This window comes from Astatotilapia calliptera, chromosome 8 (assembly GCF_964374335.1).
Source record: "Astatotilapia calliptera chromosome 8, fAstCal68.1, whole genome shotgun sequence".
Classification (NCBI taxonomy): Eukaryota; Metazoa; Chordata; class Actinopteri; order Cichliformes; family Cichlidae; genus Astatotilapia; species Astatotilapia calliptera.
Window position 1 is genome coordinate 28,387,902 of NC_137429.1, and position 19,036 is coordinate 28,406,937.

Below are 19,036 nucleotides of genomic sequence, written 5' to 3' on the forward strand. Positions count from 1 at the left end.
TGTGTCGTTCAGTGGTGCTTTTCGGTAATCTCAGTCTCTCACTGAACGTGCTCCTGTGACTGACCAGCATGTCATGGAGTGGGTGGGAGGTGTTATCCAACATTGTCTTTATCTTGGACAGCATCCGCCTCTCCGACACCACCTTGAGGGAGTCCAGCTCCATCCCCACAACATTGCTGGCCTTACAGATTAGTTTATTAAGTCTGTTGGCATCTGCGACCCTCAGCCTGCTCCCCCAGCATGCAACAGCATAGAGGATCACACTGGCCACAACAGACTCATAGAAAATCCTCAGCATTTTCTGGCAGATGTTGAAGGACCTCAGTCGCCTCAAAAAATAGAGACGACTCTGGCCCTTCCTGTAAAGTGCTGTGGTGTTTTTAGCCCAGTCCAGTTTATTGTCAATGTGTACTCCAAGGTATTTATAGTCCTCCACAATGTCAACACTGACCCCCTGAATTGAAACAGGGGTCAAGTGTTTCCTGGTCTTCCTGAAGTCCACGATCAGTTCCTTGGTCTTTGCCACGTTGAGCTGCAGATGATTCTGCTCACACCACGTGACAAAGGAGTCGACCACAGCCCGGTACTCTGTCTCATCATCCCTGCTGATGCATCCAACCACCGCAGAGTCATCAGAAAACTTCTGAAGATGGCATGTCTCTGTGCAGTGGCTGAAGTCTGTGGTGTAGAGGGTGAAGAGGAAGGGGGAGAGGACAGTCCCCTGTGGTGCCCCTGTGTTGCTGATCACCTTGTCAGACACACACTGTGGGAGACGTACATATTGTGGTCTTCCTGTCAGGTAATCAACAATCCAGGACACCAGAGAAGCATCCACCTGCATCGCTGCTAACTTATCACCCAGGAGGGTCGGCCTGATGGTGTTGAAAGCACTGGAAAAGTCAAAAAACATGACCCTCACAGTGCTCGCCGGCTGGTCCAGATGGGTGTAGACACGATTGAGCAGGTAGATGATGGCGTCCTCAGTTCCGAGACGAGGCTGATAAGCGAACTGAAGGGGATCCAGATGTGGTCTTACTATGGGTCGCAGCTGGTCCAGGATGAGCCTTTCCAGGGTCTTCATGATGTGGGAGGTCAATGCCACGGGCCTGTAATCCTGGGGGCCACTGGGACGTGGCGTCTTTGGTACAGGGACGAGGCATGATGTCTTCCACATCACCGGGACCCTCTGCAGACTCAGACTCAGCATAAACAGTTTATGAAAGACTCCACACAGCTGGGGGGCACAGGTCTTGAGGACAAGGGGACTCACTCCGTCTGGTCCAGCAGACTTGCCTGAGTGAAGTCTCCTCATTTGCATCTCAACCTGGTATTGAGTGAAGGTGATGGGTGGGGGAGGGGTGTCAGGAATCTCACAGGAGGCAACATGTGAAGAGAGAGGCTGGCACAGTGGTGTGGCTCTGGATTCCAGGCTGACTGCAGGTGAGGTTGTGGGGGTAGGAGCAGACACTGTGGTGTCGAATCTATTGAAAAACAGATTCAACTCATTGGCTCTATTCTCACCTCCCTCAGTTCCCCTGCTGTTGGTTGGCCTGAATCCAGTGATGGTCTTCATGCCCCTCCACACCTCTCTCATGCTGTTCTGCTGGAGTTTCCACTCCAGCTTCCTCCTGTAATTGTCCTTAGCCTCTCTGATCTTGTCCTTTAGTAACACCTGGATCTTCCTCATCTCCTCTTTGTTGCCCCCTCTGAAAGCCCTCTTCTTGTTGTTGAGGAGGGCTTTGATGTCCTTAGTCACCCACGGCTTGTTATTTGGGTAACAATGAACAGTCTGAGCTGGAACAATGGAGTCGGTGCAGAAAGTTATGTAGTCTGTGATACACTCAGTAAGCCCATTGATGTCCTCGGCGTGAGGCTCACAGAGTGTTTCCCAGTCGGTCACCTCGAAACAGCCCTGTAGTTCTGCTAAGGCCTCCTCTGACCACCTCCTGACAGTCCTGGTGGTCACAGGTTCCCTCCTCACAATTGGCACATAGCGGGGGGTGAGGTGAATCAGGTTATGATCTGACCTACCAAGTGGGGGGAGGGAGGAGGAGCTGTATGCATCCTTGACGTTAGCATACAGTAAGTCTAAAGTTTTCTCTCCCCTGGTGGGACAGTCCACATATTGTTTGAATGTTGGTAGTGTATTGTCCAGTGATACATGGTTGAAGTCACCCGAGATCACAATAAAGGCACTCGGGTGCTGAGTCTGTAGCCGAGCTATGGCAGAGTGGATAGTGTCACATGCAGCTGTGGGGTTAGCAGAGGGGGGTACATAAACAGCCACCAAGATGACGTGAGAGAATTCCCTGGGTAAATAATACGGCCTGAGTCCAACAGCACACAGTTCAGTGTCCGGGCAACAAATCCTTTCTTTGATTGTTATGTTGGCAGGGTTACACCACCGGTTGTTAACTAAAACAGCAAGCCCACCTCCTTTCCGCTTACCGCTAGCGATGCTGTCCCTGTCCGCCCGAACAGTGTGGAAGCCTTCCACGGAAGCATTCTCATCGGGAATGTCCTGGTGCATCCATGATTCGGTGAAACACATCAGGCTACACTCTCGGTATTCCCTCTGACTCCGTACCAGTGCTGAGAGCTCGTCGATTTTAATTGCCAACGATCGCACATTACCCATCACGATAGACGGCAGACACGGTTTAAACCTCCTCCTCGCTTCGAGCCTCCGCTGTCTCACCGTCACCTTTTTTCTTCTCTTCTGTCCTTGATCTCTGCATCCCCGATGTGTTTTCCTCCAAATTTCAGCTGGTACTTCTGCGGGCCTGGCCAGCGAACCTGCCGGCATCAGGGCGATCAGCTGATCTCTGGAGTAAACAGTCCGTGCGTGTAGGAGATGTGCCGCGGTCCCGTTCCTTGATAAAAGTAACAGTTCCACGGCCACCAGAAGAACAAAAACTCTCTCAATCCACATGATTGAGTAAGAGATAGAAAACGGAGGAAAATACAAGTCAGAAAAAAAAAAGAATACGTAGAAAAAAAAAGCTAAACTAAGAGAAAAGCAGGAGCGACTGTAACAGGCTGCACGCTGGTTGGCGCATGCGCACTTGAACCAAAAAGTTCTACTTTGGTTTCATCTGACCACATGACATTCTCCCAATCCTCTGCTGTATCATCCATGTGCTCTCTGGCAAACTTCAGACGGGCCTGGACATGCACTGGCTTCAGCAGCGGAACACGTCTGGCACTGCGGGATTTGATTCCCTGCCGTTGTAGTGTGTTACTGATGGTGACCTTTGTTACTTTGGTCCCAGCTCTCTGCAGGTCATTCACCAGGTCCCCCCGTGTGGTTCTGGGATCTTTGCTCACCGTTCTCATGATCATTTTGACCCCACGGGATGAGATCTTGCGTTGAGCCCCAGATCGAGGGAGATTATCAGTGGTCTTGTATGTCTCCCATTTTCTGATGATTGCTCCCACAGTTGATTTTTTCACACCAAGCTGCTTGCCTTGCTTGTAGATTCACTCTTCCCAGTCTGGTGCAGGTCTACAATACTTTTCCTGGTGTCCTTCGAAAGCTCTTTGGTCTTGGCCATGGCGGAGTTTGGAGTCTGACTGTTTGAGGCTGTGGACAGGTGTCTTTTATACAGATGATGAGTTCAAACAGGTGCCATTCATACAGGTAACGAGTGGGGGACAGAAAAGCTTCTTACAGAAGACGTTACAGGTCTGTGAGAGCCAGAGATTTTCCTTGTTTGAGGTGACCAAATACTTATTTTCCACCCTGATTTACCAATAAATTCTTTACAAATCCTACCATGTGGATTCATGGATTTTTTTTTCACATTCTGTCTCTCACAGTTGAAGTGTACCTCTGGTGCAAATTACTGACCTCTGTCATCATTTTAAGTGGGGGAACTTGCACAATCGGTGGCTGACTAAATACTTTTTTGCCCCACTGTATATACACATATATGATCGCTAGTATATAAACACACACGCACACACACACACAGAGCGGTGTGAAAAACTGTTTGCCCCCTTCCTGATTTCCTTTTTTTGTTTTTCACACTTGATTTATTTACACACAAATGTAAATATTAGACAAATATATCATTATGATTAATGGGGGAAAAAATTTAAACCTACATGGCCCTGTGTGAAAAAGTGAAAGCCCCCTAAACCTAATAACAGCTTGGACCATTGCTTAGCAGCAACAATTGCAATCAGGCACTTGCAATAACTGGCAATGAGTCTTTTAGAGTGCTGTAGAGAAATTTTGTTTTTTCTTGAGCCATGGACTTGCTGGTATGTTTTGGATCAATGGTAGCCAAACAGCCCCAGACAATCACACTACCACCACCATATTTTACTGTTGGTATGATGTTCCTTTTCTGAAATGCTGTTACTTCTACACCAAACATAATGGGACACACACCCTCCAAAAAGTTTAACTTTTGTCTTGTCAATTCATAGTGTATTTTCCCAAAAGTCTTGAAGATCATCAAGACGCTTTCTGGCAAAACTGAGACAAGCCTTTATGTTCCTTTTGCTTAGCATTGTTTTTGGTTCTTGGAACTCTGCCATGTAGGCCGTTTTTGCCCAGTCCCTTTCTTATGGTGGAGTCAGGAGCACTGACCTTAATTGAGGCAAGTGATGCCGGCAGTTCTAAGGTCTTTTACCACAATTGCCACAAGCGTTATAAGTGGGGTGGGGGTCACATTTTCACACATGGCCATGTAAGTTTGGATTTCCCCCCCTTAATATTAGACACCTTAATTTGGAAACTGATTTTTACTTAATTGTGTTACCTTTGTCTAATATTAACATACAAAAACGTATGACATCAGGAAGGGGCCAAACACCACTTTCTCAAACACCATTGAATGTCATAGATTGCATAGATTTCCCCTCTCCCTCAGTAGACCTGGCCTGGTGTCCTCGAATGTGGCTCTGGATGACAATGGCTTTCTGTTTGAAGAATCTAAAGTTCTTCCTGCAGAGGAAACCCCTTATGTTTCTCTGGATGGTGATGGCAGCCCATGTTTGAGTGCTGCTCCATTTTTCTTCCAGCTGCTGGTACAGTTGCTCCTTAAGGAACACCTAAATGTAGTTGCATATACAGTAAATGAAAATCTGCTTTACCTTTCTAATTAAAAACAAACTAAATGGTGAGATGATTGAACAATTTGTCACCTTGGTGAGTCCCAACTGGTACTGTCCCTCCTCAGCACCCAATATTTCCAGCAGAGCCACTGTCTGATCTCTGTCTGATATTTCATTTAACTCCTGGGCCTTCAGAACCCCATACCTGGATCAGAAAGACATGACACCTTTAAGACCTTTAAGCACCTTGTCCAACATTTGTGCACACACTCATAATGCAGTGGATGCCTACACTGCAAAAACTCAAAATCTTAACAAGTAGATTTGTCTTATTTCTAGTCAAAAAAAAAAATCTAATCACACTTAATATAAGACAAAATCAGGTAAAGAGTAACATCTAAGAGGAAAAATCTGTTGATGGAACAGTGAAAATTTTCTAGTTCAAGCTCCACAGTTTAAAAACAAGTTCATATATCTTACTGAGTTGTTACTCTTTAGCTGGTTTTGTCTTATTTTAAGTGTGATGAGATATTTTGACTAGAAATAAGACAAATATACTTGCTAAGACTTTGAGTTTTTGCAGTGTAGGGGGCAACTTGCAGTCAGTATCTTGCCCAAGGGTACTTGCAGATTAAAGAGCCAGAGAGTGAACCACCAATCTTCAGATTGGGAGACAACCCCCTCTACCACCTGAGCCACAGCCCTCCAGAACAGAACGTGATTTAAACATATCAGATTTAATTTGCCACCAATCCTTATCGATCATTTGATGCCAGTACCTAAAAAATGTTTACATTTTATTTCTCATGGAGACAGCAGGAACTTTCAAATTTGCTAAGATTTATGGAGAACCTTTGGTTCGAGGCAACCTGGAGGGAAATTAGTGTTTAAGGAAACTACAGTCATGGAATTTACATTCACTTAACACATGGAATTTAGTAGTTTATAATATTATATTAGATCATAACAAGAGAATAGCTGACACATGTCATCACTAAATATGTGGTATGAAAACAAAAAGATCAGAACTGATTAATAAAAAGGTTTAAAATAGGGACACAGCTTTTTAAAAAGTGATACCAAAATTGGGAGCGGCGGAAGACATTTTTAGATTATTTACGAGTACAACATTAATTAAAATAAAATACAAGTAATGATATGAGGAAGAGAATGGATGGATAGAAGTAACAGTCCTATAATAAAAATCCTACTTAAGTGCATGCCAAAGTTCTTATGATTAACAGACACTAAACAAAAAATTCAATGTCTTTAGTTTTAGTCTTTGACAAATGGATTAAATCTGTCAACAATAAGCTTTCTGCATATGTTTATGGCAGCGTTTCTCAAATTTTTTGTTATTCCCCATTTTGGAAGCCGAATAACATTCAGGACCCACTTCTCCCTTCACATTTTCTTTTGTTTGTTTATTTTTATTTTAAAAATACAGTCATTCATCTTAGATTCACTTGTGTTTTTTACTCTGGTTTTACACACCACTGTTTTATTGAAATTTTTGTTTTTTGTTTATAAATTTAAACTGAAAAGAGTGAATAGTTGCATGTAGTTTGAGCTACATTAACGTTCATGAATCTGCTTGGAGGAAAGTGAGAAGCAAACTATCTTTTAGCAATGAGCTCAGCACTGTATGTATGTTTGCAGCACCTTGAGACAAAGTAGGAGTACTGAATCCTTATTGGAAAACCTTCTTTCCGGATGTGGATGGTCTCCAGCAACCCCGCATGCCTCAGCTGTGCTGACACATAGTCCACATCAAAGATACCAGGAAGCTGATAAGAAACATGTGAGAAGTAACACATGGTTTTACATTGTCTTGTAATTAAAAAAAATCTTCAATTTCATGAATAGTAAGGGATGTCATAATACTACCGGTACTTTAAGAGATTTTTATCCATTGTACCAATGTTTTGTTCCGATTTGTGATCCTAAATCTGAATCCTTCTAGAAAAACAAAAAAGGTTCAGAACCCAATTTATCTGGCTCCCACTGGGAACCAAATATTAATAGAATCTGGAAAATGAACTGTGATGACATCTGTGATGTGATGGCATGTCTTGTGAATGAAAAACGGAAAAGGTCTATTTAAATTTTACTGTAAATGTAAACTATGTCCTTCAAAAAACCTATTTATTATGGTCATACAAGCATTACTGCTACATATTGGTAAACAGCAGAGTAGCTGACAAAAACTGGCATCTTGGTTTCATGGTCCCAGTTCTCAACATTTCAATCTAAGCATTACACACCTAGGAACAACTAGTGTAATTCCATGGCAACCCAATCCACAGGTTTCATCTTCAAATTGTTGACCTTCTTTAAACTTCTGAGCCCTGAGCTGTCAGTAATAATGATACCAACCCAAGTCTCTAACTCTAACATAAACCATTACTAGACAAGCAAATAGTACTTTTTGAGGGAAAAAAGTAAACCGAATTCAATTTTTTTGTTCATTATTCTAAATAGGGTTAGAATTAGGGTTAGGGTCCTCAGTGATTATTTAGACCTCATGACTTAGGGCAGTGTAGAAATTGTTCCACATTACACATATGTCACAAGTTAATGGAAAAGAAATATGTGTATTACTGTAAAATTGGTCTTGTTACCTTGACATAGTTTGGCTTCAGACAATGAATGAAGGAAGTTTTGCATCTAGAATATCAAAGAAAAATACAGTCACAGGTTATTCCTAAAGGCAGAGTTAAAATCAAGAAAGCCTGAACTGCAAATGTTTTTAATAATAAATCCTATGTTTTGTGTTGTCATCAGTGTTTACCATTTGTTTACTTGTCAAAAAAAGTTGCTATATAATCATAACTAAACTTGTATCAAATGAATCTGTCAAAACTATTTGACAGCACTATGAATGGAACCATTTGCTAAAACTGTATTTTCTACACAAGCAGTGAAAAAGTATCCCTTCTGATGATACTGAGCTGGTTTCCAAACAAATCCACAGATTTGATAATGATGCTCTGTATCAGCCAATTTCCTCTGTTGGTACCTCTCCAAGCGGGTGGTAAGTTCAGTCAAGGACTGGAGGAAATGCGAAGCCGCAGTAGTGGACTGTTGGCGCTGGCCCCTTCTTTTCCAGCCCAACTCTGTCTGCTGAACATAACTGTCTTGAACCTTCTGGAACAGCTCTGACACCATCTGTGGCCATATAAAAGTTATAATGTAAATATCCCTATAAAAATATGCAATTTATCTGTAGGTACTTGATTCTACATATGAAAAACAGTTTAAATCTTAGAACATTGTAATTCTCACCCATTCTGGTGAGAACTGTTATAAGAATAGGCTTTATATCTAAACACAAAGTGTTCCCTCAGTTGGAAAGCCACCTGTCTCATAACTTTTAGTTAGAGCCTACACCACCCACAGAACACCAAAGATGTCCTTTATTGGACTAAATTTGGTCAGCTCTATCAGTTATGCCCTTTAAAAAAGAATTTAAGACTTTGTTGATATTTGGTTATAAACTAAAAGGATCCTGGAATAATATCTAGCATCTGATGAAAAAGAAAGGTGGGCAGTGAGTGAGGATAGACAGTGATGAGCATCAGAACATTTGGATGTTGACCACTTTTAAGGGCGCATTGTCTCTTTTAAGGAACAATAAGGTAAATATCAAACTAGCAATAAGATTGTTTGCATTTATCTCTCAGTGCAGCCGACTTTAATCTGTTAAAATTAAATATCAGAAAACTGCTAATTTTATGGATGAATGTGTTGCAGCCAATTACTGTATAAAAGATGGAGGACACTGTTCCCATTACTCCCACTGTGCAAAAGCAAAGCCAAAATGTCCCCGCAATCTTGCATTTTTGTATGGACAGTAGTGACTGGGGATACACTCAGTGTCAAACTCTCACCCACACACCCACAGGATGTGACCGTGAACAATTCTTCACAGCTGTGTTACTGCCATAGTCAGTTTTTATGAATAGTAAGTCACTATCCTTATTTTAGACAAAGATATGCCATCAGCAGCCCAGTTATTGTAAATATCAGAATTATTAGCAAATTGATTTTTTTCTTTTGAATTTTTGATATGAAACTGAGGATGATATAAAACAAACTGAAGATTTGAACAATACATCCATCCATTACAAACTCATAGCCTGGTAACACAGAAGTGAATCAAGCTTTGTTCATTTTATTTAATAGCATCACTTAGAATCTCCATTACTATCAAAAGCTACATCCACCTTGGGGAAAACAAAATAAGAAATCATTACTTGGCTCCATCACATTATTAGAACAATGACTGCATAAAAGATGGACAACATAGTTCTACTTCCTCCCATGGCATAAAAATGATGGCAAAATGTCCCATTTTGGGGGAGTCTGTGGAGTAGTGACTTGGGGTGGAGTTGCTGCATTGAAGATGTCAGGGAGCTGCAAGTCAAATACTCTTAGAGCACAACTTGACAATGTTGTGCTGCAGGGTTATGGTATGGAACCAGCAGACCACAGAAAATGACATGGCACTTTAAATGGTGTAGTAGAAGGTCAGTAGGATGTTATTACTGACAGAGAAGGAGTTCAATTTTCTAAGGAGGTACATTGACTGGTGGAACTTTCTCAGGTTGACCTCAGAGTTGGGGAGAACCTCAGGTGGCTGTTGCAGATGGCCCCCAAGTACTTGTACTCCTTTATGATCCCTACAATGACCCATGGATAGTGATGAAGACAGCCACTACAGGCAGTAAGTTTGCCCACTAACAAAGAAATGATCAATTTATCATTTATGTATTTATTTTGCCTGTCCTGTCCAGCACTGTAGCAAACAGTATTATTGTCTGAAGGCCAAAAAAATGCCCAACAGATTTATTTTTCCAAGTGGACCAGAGGGAAAGAAAAAAAGAGGTAACGAGTTGAGAAGGCTCCCAGAATCAGCTCGTTACCTGTAAAAAACACTCATGGGAGCTAGTAAGCTTGCTCATTGATTGCAGATCAAACACATATTTCCTTCATGAAAATGAGAATTCATTTATAACTTTTCTGAAAAACATTTTGCTAGATTTATTTGATATTGTTCTGTCTCTCACTGTTCAACAAACCTACCATTAAAATTATAGACTGATCATTTCTTTGTTAGTGGGCAAACTTACAAAATCAGCAGGGGTTCAAATCATTTTTCCCTGACTGTATATATTTTAAATATATAAATTTTCTAAATCTAACTGGGACTCGTGGTGACCGCGGTGTTCCAAGCCGAGACAAAAATGGACGTGTCCTCCTTACTGCAGCTGAACAAGACCAATGATGGGTCGAACACTTCCGCGATACTCTGAACCAACCTGAGCCACCCCAACGGTTCGAGGCCGAAGACCTGGCACCTTCCATGGATCTTCTTCCTGTCGATATCGGACAAATCAGCATCACTGAAGTCAAGACAGCGATCCGACTCCTCAAGAGTGGAAAGGCAGCAGGCCTGGACGAAATCCTCGGCGAAATGCTGAAGCATGGCGGACCCCATCTTGAAGCCGCCCTTACAAGACTCCTAAACGCCTGCTGGTCAACATCACATGTACCCGATGACTGGACAAAAGGCACCATCATCAAACTTCAAAAAAAAGGTGATTTGGGTGACTGTAACAACTGGCGGGGCATCACGTTGCTGTCGGTACCCGGGAAAGTGTTTTGCCTCGCTCTTCTGAATCGGCTACAACACGCAGTGAACGAACGATTGCGAGAAGAGCAGGCTGGGTTTCGGAGTGGCCGGTCATGCGTCGAGCAAATCTTCACCCTCCGCATGATCATTGAACAAACATTGGAATACCAAAGGAAGATTTCTATTAATTTCATTGACTTCGAGAAGGCTTTTGACAGCGTCCACCGGCCGACTCTATGGGCTATCCTACGCCACTATGAAGTCCCTCAGCAGTTTGTAGATGCCTTTCGTTGTCTCTACTCAAACTCCCGTTGCTGCGTCCGGACGGAGGACGGCTGCACAGATTTCTTCAAGATCAATACTGGCGTCCGACAAGGATGCGTGCTATCCCCTTTCCTCTTCCTGTTGGTAATTGACTTCAAATCAAATCAAATCAAATCACTTTTATTGTCACATCACATGTGCAGGCACACTGGCACAGCACATGCGAGTGAAATTCTTGTGTGCAAGCCCCACAAGCAACAGAGATGTGCAAACACAACAACACAAACGAGCAAAATACAAGAATGGCCAACCTGAAACTAATAAATATATGTACAATATATAATAGTGTATGCATTTCTGGATGTGTATACTAAATATTTTCCTACGTGTGTGTGTGTGTGTGTGTGTGTGTATACACATTTTTACAAATTAAATAGTAAAAAAAAATAAAAATAATAATAATAATAATAATAATAATAAGATATATAAAATATACAGAGTTGAATATGTGCAGAACAAGTGGCATTTATATACAGTGTGGAGTGCATAATGTTGAAGTTCCAGTAGTGAAGCTGAGGTGTCTATGAAGTGTTCAGCAGTCTGATGGCCTGGTGGAAGAAGCTGTCTCTCAGTCTGCTGGTACGGGACCGGATGCTGCAGAACCTCCTTCCTGATGGAAGCAGTCTGAACAGTTTATGGCTGGGGTGACTGGAGTCCTTGATGATCCTCCACGCTTTCCTCAGGCACCGCTTCCTGTAGATGTCTTGGAGGGAGGGAAGCTCACCTCCAATTATCCGTTCAGAGCACCGCACTACTCGCTGGAGAGCTTTGCAGTTGTAGGCGGTGCTGTTGCCATACCAGGTGGTGATGGCACAGTGATAGAAGGTCCTGAGGATGCGGGGGCTCATGCCGAATCTTTTCAGTCTCCTGAGAAAGAAGAGGCGCTGCTGCGCCTTCTTCACTGTTTTGTTTGTGTGTACTGACCACGTAAGATCCTCAGCCAGATGTACTCCAAGGAACCGGAAGCTGCTCACTCTCTCCACAGCAGCGCCGTTGATGGTGATGGGGGTGTGTACTTCTCTGCACCTCCGGAAGTCCACTATCAACTCCTTTGTCTTTGCGACGTTGAGGGTGAGATGGTTGTCTTGACACCAGTGGGTCAGGGCGCTGACCTCCTCCCTGTAAGCCGTCTCATCACCGTTGGTGATAAGACCCACCACTGTAGTGTCGTCCGCAAACTTCACAATGATGTTGGAGCTGTTAGTGGCTGTGCAGTCGTAGGTGTAGAGTGAGTACAGGAGAGGGCTCAGTACACACCCCTGTGGAGCACCAGTGTTCAGTGTGATGGGGGATGAGGTGATGCTGCCCAGTCTGACCACCTGGCGTCTGTCAGACAGGAAGCTAAGGATCCAGCTGCAGAGGGAGCTGCTCAGTCCTAGATCCTGCAGTTTCCTGTCCAGCTTCGAGGGAACGATGGTATTGAATGCTGAGCTGTAATCTACAAACAGCATTCTCACATACGTGTCTCTCTTCTCCAGGTGTGACAGGGCAGTATGTAGTGTCAGGGCTATGGCATCATCAGTGGACCTGTTGTGGCGGTATGCAAACTGTAGAGGGTCCAGTGAGTCGGGTAGTGCAGAGCAGATGAAGTCCCTGACCAGCTTCTCGAAGCATTTGCTTACGATGGGGGTCAGGGCTACAGGTCGCCAGTCGTTCAATGAGGAGATGGTGGAGGATTTGGGTACAGGGACGATGGTGGCCATTTTGAAGCAGGCTGGGACTACAGACAGAGAGAGGGAAAGGTTGAAGATGTGCGTGAACACTCCAGCCAGCTGAGCCGCGCATGACTTGAGGACGCGGCCTGGGAATCCCGTCCAGACCAGTAGCTTTGCGTGCGTTCACCTTCCTGAAGCACCTCCGCACATCCTCCTCAGACACAGTGTGCGCACTGACGTCATCCGCGGTGCGCACACTGTCCGGTCTCATGGTGTTCGCTGTGTCGAATCTAGCGTAGAATACGTTTAGATCCTCACACAGAGAGGCCGTGGTCTGCGGTGTGCTGGTTTTCCCTCTAAAGTCTGTGATCGTGTTTAGTCCCTGCCACATACTCCGAGGGTTGTCAAACTGTTGCTCCACCCTGTCCCTGTACTCACGTTTGGCTGCTTTGATCGTCTTCCGGAGTTGGTAATGTGCGTGTTTGTAGTCCGATGTGTTCGCGGAGGCAAAGGCGGTGTTCCGTGCTGCCAGTGCCGCGCGAACATCTCCGTTAATCCAGGGTTTTTGATTTGGGAAGGATTTAACTGTTCTGGATGGGACGACATCTTCCACGCATTTCCTGATAAATCCACAGACTGAGTCTGTGTACTCATCAATGTCTCTGGCGGCCACGTGAAACATTTCCCAGTCCGCGTGATCAAAACAGTCCCACAGCGCGGACTCCGATTGGTCCGTCCAACAGTGCACCGCCCTCCGGGTTGGAGCTTCCTGTTTCAGCTTCTGCCTGTAGGCGGGCAGGAGCAGGATGGAGCAGTGATCTGATTGGCCGAATGGGGCGCGGGGGAGGGCTTTGTACGCATCCCGGAAAGAGGTGTAACAGTGGTCGAGTAGCCGGTTTCCACGTGTGTTAAAAAGGATGTGTTGATGGAGTTTTGGTGAGACTTTCTTCAGGTTTCCCTTATTAAAGTCTCCGGCTGTGATAAACGCTGCCTCTGGGTGTGCGGTTTCCTCACTGCTGATCGCGCTGTACAGTTCCCTGAGTGCACGGTCAGTGTCGGCTTGTGGGGGTATGTAAACAGCCGTAATAATCACTGCTGTAAATTCCCTCGGTAGCCAGAATGGCCGGCACTTAATCATCAGGTACTCCAGGTCCGGTGAGCAGAAGGATTTGACCGGGTGCACGTTCGCATAATCACACCAGCTGTTGTTGATCATGAAACACACACCACCGCCTCTGCTTTTCCCAGTAAGATCCTGTGACCTGTCCGCGCGGTGCACAGAGAACCCCGGCAGTTGTATTGCGGAGTCCGGTACTTTGTCCGATAGCCAGGTTTCTGTGAGGCAGATCACGCAGCAGTCCCGCATCTCTCGCTGGAATGAGATCCGTGCCCGAAGCTCGCACAGCTTGTTCTCCAGAGACTGCACATTAGCCAGTAATAAACTGGGTAACGGTGGTCTGTAAGTGCGCCGTCTCAGTCGAACCAGAACGCCAGATCTTCTCCCTCTGCGTCGGCGTTTGCGGCCTCCAGGGCCAGAGAACAAAGGCGTCTCAGGTGAGATGAATGGGGGGTCTGCAAACGGAGCGTCCGTGTTGCAAAACTTGAACTCTGGAAAGTTATAAGAAAGACCGTCTTTTATGTCCAGTAAGGTTTGTCGGTCGTACACAAGGAGACAAGTGCTGCTCGTGAAAAAATAAAGGAAAAGTAAAATTAAACACAGAAGAAAGCCGTTGCTTGGGGGAGCTCGCGACGAGGCTGCCATACTCGGCGCCATCTTATCTTATCTTCATCATGCGACGATCAGTTGACCAAGCTGGCATCGGTGTGCCCTGGCACGAAGCGCGTAATCTCACTGACTTGGACTTCGCAGATGACATCGGCCTGCTGGGCTCGACTCAGGAAGACCTCCAAAAGTTGACCGCGGCCCTGCAGAGGGAGGCGACGAAAGTTGGATTAAGAATCAGCGCCAAAAAAACCAAGGTACTCCGAGTTGGCTATGCATGTGCCCGCATTCCTGTCATGATCAACCAACAACGTGCTGTAGAGGTAGAGAATTTTACATATCTTGGCAGCATCATCTCGAATGACGGGGTCTCTGATCGGGATGTCGACGCCAGAGTAGGGAAGGCAGTTGGTGTCCTGCAACGTCTCCAACCTATTTGGACTACTGAACTCTATCGTCTTCCCTACTGCACTTTACGCTAGTGAAACCTGCCGCTCAACAAGTGCAATTATTCAACACCTGAACGTGCTTCAACAACGTGGCCTGCGGCGAATCCTGAGAATTTCCTACCGGGACCGAATAACAAATGAGGAGGTCCTACGAAGAGCAGGCACCCGCCCATTAGCCGATGTTGTTGCAGAAAGGCGTTTCCGCTTTGCGGGCCATATTTTACGCCTACCCCCTCATCGCCCAGCTAAGATTGCCATGACATGGCATCCACGCACTGGCAAGCGAAAGCAAGGCCGACCAAAGACCACATGGCGTCGAACATTCATGGACGATCTGAGAACTGTCGACATTGCCTGGGACGAAGCTGAAGCAGTTGCTGCTGACCGACATCGATGGAGAACACTAGCTGCCCGATGCACCGCCCGGCGTAGGAGGAACTAAGTCTAAGTCTAAGTCTAATTTTCTAAAGGACTGAAATAGCATCATTATGTAAAAGTCAAGAGCGTCCGTGCCTGTCCAGGGATAATCTGAAGTACTTCTAATATTACACAAAACGAGGTTTATTATCTTTATAAAGTTGTGGGCTTTTCTGGAGCGGGTATATGTTGGAGGTCTGAAGAAGATTGAACTTCAGTCCTCCAAATTTTTCTGACATGATGTCTGTCTCATTTGGTCAACAGAACATCTGGCACAGGACAAATGTGATGAAAGGAGGAGGTTTCTGCAAACATCTTGCTTCTCCCTTACTTGTCTTTCCTCAGGATGGATGTTGCTGTAATGTGATATAATAATATCTGCATCCTGTTGTTAAATGAAAAAGACAAATTACACTTCTATCATTTATAAATCGAACTCTTCATGTCACCAGGCTGGAGAATAGTCTGAATGTATAATGGATGTAAAACTGTTTAAATCTATTTTATATCCTGTTTTATAACTTTTTTTTTAAGTTCTGAGACAGAGTCCAGCCCCTCTTCTGGAGACTGGCCCCAGAGCCCAAGCCATGCGTTGAGGTGAGGCCAGTACCAGGAGAGGATGCTTTAAGTGCATATGGTTATGCATAGCAGATGTTGACAGATGTTTGATATATATATGTTTGATATATATATGTTTGATATATATATATATTCACCTTGGTTTCATCTGCAGTACTGACTGTAAAATGCTTCCACATAGCAACACTCTTTTCTATTTGATTGCCCAAATCCATGTGGGGAGTTTCAGCTAAGTTAATGAGTGACGGGAAGCTATGCTAATTAGTCTATAGCCTACATCTTGCTGTCTGCAAAACGAACTTAAACTAAGTTAAACGTACCATATAACTCCCACAAGTGCATAAAATTCGACACAACTACACAAACATCATTTTAGGTTTTTAAACCGAATGTAAACGTTACTCTGTCAACAGCCTATTTGTAAATTACTGAGCAACAGAGCTACGTAACAGAACGAACATGCGAGCACCCGACTGCAGTCGTCAGTGATGCAGGGCAATGGAAAAATCTCCCGATCTTTGCGAAAGTTATAAACTGCCTCCGGAACCCAGTTAAGGTACAAAAAAATCTATTCAACAAAAATAGTGATGCAGTTCAGCCTTTATTCGCTCAGCCGAGCCTCTCTGTTGCTGTGTGGAACAGCCCGTGTCAGTCACCTCTTTCACACGTCACTCACTCATCTGGGCATGCACTGCGGTCTCATAAGGAAACTCAGCTTTTTGATATAAAGTTTTTCTTGTTCCCGAATAGAAATATTTTTTAAAGTATTTGTTCGAAAGAACTATTTGTAAAAAACACGTTATTTGTGCTTTTCCAAATACCGTATTCGGGTTCGGCTCCACCCCTTCCTGGCTCACAATGCACCCGACCCCTACAGTGCCTCCTGGACAAACCAGATGCTCGCCCTTGAGCACCCTCCCCGGGCTTGGCTCCAGGGCAGGGCCCCGGTAACCCGATGTTCTTCTCAGAGGGGTCTTCTGAATCACTCTTTGTCTGGTCCCTCACCCAGGACCAATTTGGCATGGGAGATCCTACCAAAAGCCCTCAGCCCTTGTGTGTCCCTGGGATCCCTGGGACACACAAACCCATCCAGCACGATAAGGTAGCGATTCGCGGAGGGGAACTTAAGAGTCATACACTTTAAAGTCTTATTTTTTTAAATAATTCTTGTCTTTACATTTCCACATGTCCTGTCAAAACCAGACTAGCTCCTGTTTCAAAGTCGTCCCCCTGGATAAATGACAGCATTCTCTGTCTAAAGCGTTGTTGTCATAAAGTTGAGCGATCATTTAAAGGACCTTTTAGTTTCTTTTTACACTTTTACACTTCAGTTCGAGATGCGAGGCCTGCCTATTTCTCAGACCTAGTTTGAAAGAGCAGAGGTAACCCCAAGGTGTTATTTGACACCATTAGTGATATTGTTGCTAATGCTCCACCTGCTGTCCCAATTTCTTTCAAATGAAGATTGTGAAATTTTCTTTCTTTGTTGAAAAAAATCAGTAATGTGAGGAGCAATAGTTCTCCTTCTGTGTCTCTGTTCTCTGCTCCAACTCAAGCTAGACCTGTTATTTTAGAAAGACTTTTACCTGTGTCCTTAGTTAGACTGAGTTAGTCAAATTAGTTGATTTGATGAAAGCATCCTCCTGCTCTCTTGATATTTTACCTGGATCTTTGTTTAAAAATGTCTTTCAGTCTATCCGTCCCTGTGTGCTTACAGTTGTTACCTCATTGGTTTCTGGTCAGGTCCCTGCTCTCATTCACCCACTGTTAAAAAAACCCCAAGGTTGACGCTTCTCTGCTTAGCAGTTTTGGACCAATTTCAGAACTACCATTCATCGCTAAGATGTTAGAAAAGGTTGTGGCTAAGCAGCTTATAGCTGTTCTGGATGAAGCATTCTGGATAAATTCCCATCTGGCTTTCGTAGAGCTTATTCTACTGAAACTGCACTTCTTAGAGTCTCAAGCGACATCTTGATTAGACGTGTTGCAGGAGAATGCTCTGTTTTGCTGATGTTGGACCTGACCTCTGCCTTTGATACTGTTGACCATCACATTCTGCTAGATGGGCTGAGACACTGGGTGGTATTATCAGGGTCTGCTTTGGACTGGTTTGCATCTTATTTGTGTGAACCTCGGAGGAACCTCGTTGTGACTTTTGACTCAGCTCTGATTTTGGACGTGCGTGCTAAATCTCTGGTTTGCTCCTGTTTTTATCACTTGAGAAATACTGCTGACTCCCATTGTGTCACGCTCAGAACTGGAAATTGTCATACATGCATTTGTTTCATCTTGTTTGGAGTATTGTAATTCTTTGTTCACTTGTTTATGTAACCTCCTTGGAACGTCTGCAGGTTGTTCAGAATGCTGCTGCAAACCTTCTGGCCAAGTCTTCCTAGTACTCTCATGTCCCACCCCTGCTGATCCAGCTGCACTGGCTCCCCATTAAATTCAGAGTCCACGTTAATTAATGACTTTGCATGGACAAGCACTAACATACATCAGAGATCTTTTACAGCCATACATCCCCAGCAGGTCACTGAGATCATGTGATCAGGGCTTGCTGGTTTTCAAACATACAAGGCTGAAAACGAAAGTTGACAGAGCTTTTGTAACAGACTCTGGAACTCTCTCCCTTTGAGCCTGAAATCTGTGGACTCGGTGGTCTCTTTTCTTTTTTTTGGTTAATTTTCTTTCTTTTTTTTTTTTAAAAAAAACTACAAGTTTCTCTGGTGATAGATTCTTAAAATCTTCCAACAAGATTAACTGGCGAAGAGATTCTTGAAGTGAAGAGAGTCTCTCTTCACTTCTCTTGAAGTAGCCCACTTGTCTATAAGATCTCCCTTCTCAGATGTAAACTTAACATATGTTTGACCATTTGGTGTTCACTCACTCTGCGGTAGAGTATCACTTCCTGTTCCTGCTCAAACACAGTGGTGTTTCTGAGTAACTTATTTGCTTAGCAATTTAATTAACAACTTTCAAATACATTCTTCTTTCATAGTATAATCTTCACGTGCTTCATCCGAAGCACACTTTCTGTGTACTCACTACTTAATTTATAGCCAAAGCATTCACTCACTGTCTCTGTACTGTTTCGCTAGCTTAGCTTAGCTCGTAGCCGACTCGTTAGCACCATGGCCTCTTCACCTGTCCCTCCTGCACTTTCCTGCTCATTGTGTCAGATGTTTAG

The 19,036-nt window shown here is 44.3% G+C and overlaps 1 protein-coding gene across 1 annotated transcript in view; it reads right to left on the reverse strand.

The window, feature by feature from the left end:
* Positions 1–19,036, reverse strand: part of myo15b (myosin XVB) — a 133,042-nt gene that overhangs the window by 57,544 nt on the left and 56,462 nt on the right. Inside the window, exons 17-21 of the mRNA XM_080305252.1 lie at positions 8,084–8,232; positions 7,686–7,731; positions 6,727–6,851; positions 5,155–5,269; positions 4,886–5,061 (exon numbers count right to left, since the gene is read on the reverse strand). Of these exons, the coding sequence (XP_080161378.1) occupies positions 4,886–5,061; positions 5,155–5,269; positions 6,727–6,851; positions 7,686–7,731; positions 8,084–8,232 (611 nt within the window). The remainder of the gene's footprint in view (positions 1–4,885; positions 5,062–5,154; positions 5,270–6,726; positions 6,852–7,685; positions 7,732–8,083; positions 8,233–19,036) is intronic.